This window comes from Priapulus caudatus, unplaced genomic scaffold, assembly GCF_000485595.1.
Source record: "Priapulus caudatus unplaced genomic scaffold, Priapulus_caudatus-5.0.1 Scaffold1691, whole genome shotgun sequence".
NCBI classification, from domain to species: Eukaryota; Metazoa; Priapulida; class Priapulimorpha; order Priapulimorphida; family Priapulidae; genus Priapulus; species Priapulus caudatus.
In genome coordinates this window covers 86,180-94,220 of record NW_014578752.1, presented here as the reverse complement: position 1 = coordinate 94,220, position 8,041 = coordinate 86,180, and the positions used below count along the sequence as shown (strand labels likewise).

Sequence of the window (8,041 nt, the reverse complement as noted above, 5' to 3'; positions counted from 1 at the left end):
TTGCTTACACACAATGCAATGCATAGTTCATGCTGAATAGCACATTTTACCGTTTGCTAGTCTTAGCTAGCTGCTACTATACTTTGATATTAATAGACAGTTCAATTTCAGTACATACTGCTACTACTACTAGTGCGTGATATACTGTATAACCAGTTCTACATAACTCTAGATAGTTTGGCTAACATAACATAACAGTAACTGCCCACTGTACATATTGCTACTTGATACACTATTTAGCATGTACGCGCTGTGCCACACACATAACCCGGGAAGGATTGACTGGCCTACAAATGCGAATGTGCATCGCCGCTGCCCTAAAAATTTTGGCATGTCTGGAATATCCAATCATCATCAGGATATTGCCCTAAACATTATGCTAGCGCATACGCGTGTGATGACCATAGGGGCGGATGGCTAGAGCCCACCTGGTTCGGCACTGTGGGCACTATGCGTCACTGTGGTGGACTATGCTTCACGCGTTGGCGGGCGGGGGGGGGGCTAGCAGGACCGCATGTACGTCCCATGCCTGCATGCCTGCTGCCCCTCTCTCTCTCCTCTCTCTCTCTACTGTCTCTCTCTACCTGTCTCTATGTCCTCTCTCGCTCTCTCTCTTCTCTCCTCTCTCTCTCATCTCTCTCTCTCTCTCTCTCTCTCTCTCTGTCTCTCTGTCTCTCTGTCTCTCTGCTCTCTCTGTCTCTCTGTCTCTCTCTCTCTCTCTCTCTCTCTCTCTCTCTCTCTTCTCTCTCTCCTTTTCTCGCTCTCTCTCTCTCTCTCTCTCTCTCTCTCCTCTCTCTCTCTCTGCTCGCTCTCGGCTTAATTTCGCGGTTGAGTGAATTTCATGAATTATTCGGTACTTATTCGGTCATGAATTATTTCGCCCGTGTTTTATTTTCGCCGGGTCGGGCGACACAATTCACGAATTTCGCGAAAATTAAAACCTCCTGCGAAATATACAGCGCTATTACAGCAGCAGATGATTAAATAATTTCATACGGCTCTCTAAAGTTCACATGCTAATAAGTTATCTCAGTAAGTTAGCATCCAAAATTAAGCTTTAAAAAATCTTACAATGACGAAATTTCGTCCATGCTTGATTCTATCATTGTGTCGCCATTTTAATTTTTAACAATTATTTTGCACCAAGGATTCACGTTATTTTAAATTTAGTACTATATTCTAAAGATGCTTTTTAGTTGTAGTGATATAAGGTTTACGAACCAACATTTTTTAAGGTGATTATCTATGTCTTATCAATGGCGGACATATATTATTGCTAAATATCATTCAATTTCAGTTTTATACTGCCCCTAAATGATATTCTTGCGTTCGCAAAATTTATTAATTGTAACGTTGTTAAAACTAAGTTTTGCAATAAACCTATTATCTATCTATCTCTATCTCATCTCTCCAATAGACTTCCCCAGACCTGAGGAAACTCATTAACTTAATTTGGATCTAACTGAGATAACCTTTATTAGCATACAGCAGCAGACTAGGACACATACCGTTGCGGCTGACGTCAAGTTCAACGAGGTTGAGAAAATTTGAGATGTCCGGCGGCAGACGCTGTATCTCGTTGTCGCTCAGCCCCAGCTTCCGAAGCTGCATGGAGCCGGAAGATAGAAGAACGACTGCAACAGATGCCAAAGATGAAAACATCAGACAATGTTGCAACAGCTGCCCAAACAGACGCAAAGATGAAAACATCAACAAGTGAACGGCTGCAAACAGACGCAAAGATGAAAACATCAACAAGTGAACGGCTGCAAACAGACGCAAAGATGAAAACATCAAACAGCCCCCACAATCCCGTGAACGGCTACAAACACAGGAAGATGATAAAATCAACAAGTGAACGGCTACAAACACAGGAAGATGAAAACATCAACAAGTGAACAACTGCAAACACAAAAATTATGAAATCAACAAGCGAACGGCTGCAAACAGATGCAAAGATGAAAACATCAACAAGCGAACGGCTGCAAACACACGAAGATGAAACAATCAACAAGCAAACGGCTGCAAACAGACGAAGTTGAAAACATCAACAAGCGAACGGCAGCAAACAGACGAAAGTGAAAATCACTCGCCACATTACACATATTTTAACCGCGGTTGAATTATTTTTACCGCGCTTAAATTATGTGTAACAAGCCGTTTTCTTTGATTGCGCGTAACAAAGCGCGCCATCAATCTAGGGGCGAAAAAAAATAATTATCTCCAAGTACGATGCGCCAATTACATAATCCGCTTCGATTTCTGCTCCATTAGCTGAATGTAAAACAGCTGCATTCAATGATTTCACGCGACATTGCTGTAACTGTAACTTGGTAGGATTACAGTAGAGCGCACCACACACAATGCATCAGCCTCATACGACTGGCACCTCCCTCCCCCCCCCGCCACCTCTCCCCCTCCTCCGCCTCCTGCTTCGCTGAACATCACACGCCCAAGTGACTGCTGACTATTCAGCCGGCGGAAGAACGACAGCAAACAAACGAGGTACGCCCACAAGTTCACACTTAACACCCCTACAGTCAGTCAGCCCACAAGTTTCACACTAAAACCCCTACAGTCAGTCAGCCCACAAGTTTCACACTAAAACCCCTACAGTCAGTACAGGCCACAAGTTCACACTAAAACCCCTCAGTCTGCTCAGCCACACAAGTTTCACACTAAAAACCCTACAGTCTGTCAGCCCACAAGTTCACACTAAAACCCCTACAGTCTGTCAGCCCCACAAGTTTCACACTCTAAAACCCCTACTGTACAGCTGTCAGCCCACAAGTATTCACACTAAAAACCCTACAGTCAGTCAGCCCACAAGTTTCACACTTTAAAACCCCTACAGTCTCGTCAGCCCACAAGTTCACACTACAAGAGCCGCCAGAGCGTCTGAGGCTCATCCTGAGGTCTGCTTGTACGATTATAAACGTAAAATTTCAGTCTGCGTAGTACCACATTTTAGTTAGGCGCAGATATGCAGACACGCAGTTGGCGTAACATCATTGTTTGGACACGCAACTATCGCCCAGATCGAGTGGGATGGGTGGGAGGCTGGGAGGGTGGACGGAGCGGCGGGGGGAGGGGCGTAGGTGGCGAGGGTGGAAGGGGCAGGGGAGGGTGGAGAGGGTCTGCGTGGGGAGGGCGGCTCTAATAGCAAAAGCAGTTCACTCCTTTGTTAACAGTTCAACATCCATGTTTACCCTCTTCTGAGGGTCAAAAGGCTTATCCGCACACTTACTCTTCGCATGTCCAGCAGAGGGACATTTCAATGGTCCTTTCAATAAAGCCATAAAAATGCCAGTGGTCACCGCTGCAAACAAAAAAAGTTTTTCAATCGCTTCCGTCAGACCATGTCCTCAGGAAATGTCTAAATCTGCCCTGTGCCCATTTGACCTTTGACCTGTGACCTCCAATTCGCCACAGTGATGGTCTTGTCTCCTACCATGATGCTACTACACCGACTATCACGAGCCCTAGGCTCATATCCGCTTTAGATTTCGTGCCGCAATTCTGCATTTCCTCCCTATACCTTAAGTTACAGAGAACTGAATGATTCCCCCTCTATTTTACACCTCTTGACCTTTGACCTTTGGCACCCCATGCTTCGAGCATCAACGAAGTTTCCCACCGTTTTGACGAATCCACCCCCACGACCGAATATCTGACCAACGTCGAGCGCGTTAAGATTTGTGCCCAACTGTTGACGGACGGCGGACGGACGGCACGGACGGACGTTCAAGCGATTCTACAAGCTGCATCTGACTTATGCTCAGATGCGCTAAAAAACCCCTACGTCAGTCAAGCCCACAAGGCTTTCACACTAAAACCCCTACAGTATCAGTCAGCCACAAGCTTTCACACTAAATACCCCTACAGTCAGTCAGCCACAAAGTTTCACACTAAAACCCCTACAGTCTGTTCAGCCCACAAGTTGCACACTAAACCCCTACAGTCAGTCAGCCCAACACATGCCTTTCACACTAAAACCCCTACGTCAGTCAGCCCATTAAGTTTCACACTAAACCCTACAGTCAGTCAGCCCACAAGTTTCACACTAAAACCCCTACAGTCCAAGTCCAGCCCACAAGTTTTCACACTAAAACCCCCCATACCAGTCAGTCAGGCCCACAGAGTTTTCACACTGAAAACCCCCCTACAGTCAGTCAGCCCACAAGTTTCACACCTAAAACCCCTCAGTCTGTCAGCCCACAGTTTCACACTAAACCCTACAGTCAGTCAGCCCACAAGTTTCACACTAAAACCCCTACAGTCAGTCAACCCACAAGTTTCACACTAAAACCCCTACAGTCAGTCAGCCCACAAGTTTCACACTAAAACCCCCTACGAGTCAGTCATGCCCACAAGTTTCACACTAAAATCCCTCTTACAGTTCCAGTTCAGCCCAGCAGTTTCACACTACAAACCTACAGTCAGTCAGCCCACAAGTTTCACACTAAACCCCTACAGTCGCAGTCAGCCCCACAACGGTTTCACAATTAAAACCCTACAGTCAGTCAGCCACACAAGTTCACACTAAAAACCCCTACAGTCAGTCAGCCCACAACGTTCACACCTAAAACCCCTACAGTCAGTCAGCCCACAAGTTTCAACTAAAAACCCCTACATTGTCAGTCAACCCACAAGTTTCACACTAAAAACCCCTACAGTCGCCCACAAGTTTCCACACAAAACCCTTATCTACTTTATCACAGTCAGTTCAGCCATAATGTTTCACACTAAAAAACCCTACAGTCTCGCCCACAAAGTTTCACACTAAAACCGCCTACCAGTCAGTCAGCCCACAAGTTTGCACACTAAAACCCTACAGTTCAGCCCAACAAGTTTCACACTAAAAACCCCTACAGTCAGTCAGCCCACAAGTTTCACACTAAAACCCCTACAGTCAGTCCACAAGTTTCACACTAAAACCCCTACAGTCAGTCCCACAAGTTTCACACTAATAAACCCCTCCAGTCGCGTGACTCCGCCGCGCAACCGCTACGCTTCAGCTGCATCCGATCACGCCTGGAAAGCACCGCGCGTGGCGACGGAACGTGACGCGAAATGACGAATCGAAATCCGACGAATTTCCGAAGTCTCGACGCAGCTGCGTCGCCGGCTCGCCGCCGCCCACGAATAACGTTCCGATGCCGCTGACTTCACGCCCGGTGACTTTTATTACGTCTATATTGCCAGCGCTATCGCCGACGTTATAACACTTTATTGTCAGCTATGCCGTTACGTCTGCTTGCTACTGCGGTACACGTGATCTTTTTCCGTTTCCCGCCAATTTCACATTATGCAAAAATAAAAAGCAAGTTATAAAAAAAAAAACGAAGTAACCCCAGCAGCATGCCGTAATCAGAAATGACGGCCCACACCCCATGTTAGCCCGCGACACCTCAACGCCCGCCCTAATTCGCCTTAATAGAGGATGAAATGTCAAAACAACTGCCTCACGTCACCCATCCACCACAAAACATTCCACCCGTCCCCCACTCACGGAGCACATTGCACCCAATCCGCCACAAACATTCCACCCTCCCCCACCATCCCACCGCGCCCACCTCACAGCACCCATCACCACAAACATGTCACCCTCCCCCCATCCTCCCACCCACCCACCTCACTGCACCCATCCGCCACGAACATTCCACCTCCCCTACTCCCACCCACCCACCTCACTGCACCCATCCACCACGAACATTCCACCCTCCCCCCCCCTCCCACCCACCCACCCACCTCACTGCACCCATCCACCACGAACATTACACCCTCCCCCCCCACCCACCTCACTGCCACCCATCCACCACAAACATTCCACCCTCCCACCTCACTGCACCATCCACCACGGACATTCCACCCTCCCCCTACCACCCACCCACCGCACTGCACCCATCCACACGAACATTCCATCCCCCCTTCCACCACCCCACTCACTGCCACCCATCCACACGAACATTCCATCCCCCCCTCCACTCCCACTCACCTGCCACCATCCACACGAACATTCCATCCCCCTCCACCCACCACCTCACTGCCACCCATCCACCACAAACATTCCACCCTCCCACCCCTCCCACCACCCACCTCACTGCCCCATCCACACAAACATTCCACCCTCCTCCCCTCCCCCACCCACCCACCTCACTGCCATCCACCCACCCCCCACCTCAGTGACTCGTCAGATCGTATTCGCCCGGAAGAAAGGGCTGCGAGAACCGGACGTTAAATTTTTTACCGTTAAAGCCGGGATCGATTATCGCGTCATTGCCTCGCGTATTTGAAACGCTGCGTGTTCACCCGTACACGCTGTACATGATGATTCTAACCGCGACACAGATTTTACGCCCTTTACTGACAACAGAGCGCGAAATTAGCGCTATTTTGCCGACTGCCGCCGGTTCAACCGCCCATATAATCAGTCCACTTGGCATATATTCAAAATTTTGCCTATCTTGCCTTTATATTAACAATATAGCTATATATATATATATATATATACCAATTTGCTGACTAGTTTTTACTTAGCGACTGCTAAGAAATAAATTATGCTCCAGCAATTCCTGTCAAACAAGTAGAACTCCACTGATAGCAATGAAATACTGAATGAGTATGCCTATTAATAATGGAATAAATTCAGGAGTCTATCAATATATATTGATAGACTCCTGATAAATTGAATGAAAGTGTCAATGACACTGTACATTGGGTGTGATAGAAGAGGGAAGGGGGATATATATAAAGCAAGAGTATATATGGTAGAACTCCCATTATATAGCATATCTCCCATTATATACTCTTGATAATGATATATGCATAAGTTTTGATGCGAAAATAAATGTTTCAGATCTGAAAGTCTGAAATCTTGACGAGAGATGGCGCTACTTACGCCTAAATTATCGCGATTTTGGTTTTCGAATATCGCGCAAATAAAAACAATAAAATATTCCAGTCAAATTACTGTAGCAAAGAATCTAAAACACAATATTACACGTATATAGATATGATTGTAGAGTTGTTAACCAGTTAGACAAAATAAACGTAATAGGACGTTGTCATCTCTCCAATAGGAGTAACAACTGTTTTGGGGCTAGCCTTACACATTCACATACCAAAATTTCACAAAATCGAATGAATTTAGATGGCTATTTTCATTTTTGCTAAAAAGTGGGCGTGGCTCGAAAGTAGGTCGACTGGCGAGTGGCGTGCTCCAAAATAGGACGTTCAAACCTCTCCCATAGGAGTAACAACTATATATGCAATTTGAAACATGTGGGTCAAACTGTTCTTGAGTTATCGTTGACCGTACCCAAATGTTTACGGACGGACGGACGGACAGACGGACGACAGACGACACCCCATGGCAATAGCTCATCTTGACGATGTCAAGGCGAGCTAATAAAATTCAGGGCCGGTTCAAACTTGTAAGGGCCTGTTCAATTTGTCTAAGAGCCCGTTTAAAATATTGGGTGGGTAATACACATTTCACATACTGCACTGCCTACAATACACATTTTACATATATACTACTGGTACACATGCTGTACTACTAACAATACACATTACACATGCTGTACTACTAACAATACACATTACACATGCTGTACTGCTAAGTGCTAACAATACACATTTTACATATATACTACTGGTACACATGCTGTATTACTAACAATACAGATTTTACATGCTGTACTACTAACAATACACATTACACATGCTGTACTACTAACAATACACACTACACATGCTGTACTACTAACAATTAATACACATTACACATGCTGTACTACTAACAATACACACTACACATGCTGTACTACTAACAATTAATACACATTACACATGCTGTACTACTAACAATACACATTACACATGCTGTACTACTAACAATTAATACACATTACACATGCTGTACTACTAACAATACACATTACACATGCTGTACTACTAACAATTAATACACATTACACATGCTGTACTACTAACAATACACATATTACATGCTGTACTACTAACAATACAGATTTTA

At 45.7% G+C, this 8,041-nt stretch overlaps 1 protein-coding gene across 1 annotated transcript in view; it reads right to left on the bottom strand.

Annotated features, from left to right (window-relative positions):
* The window catches only part of LOC106817348 (leucine-rich repeat-containing protein 1-like), a gene marked incomplete at its 3' end in the record, with an annotated part of 27,281 nt that overhangs the window by 12,933 nt on the left and 6,307 nt on the right, over positions 1–8,041 (bottom strand). The window contains 1 exon segment of the mRNA XM_014822005.1: positions 1,509–1,634. Coding sequence (XP_014677491.1) covers positions 1,509–1,611 — 103 coding nt within the window.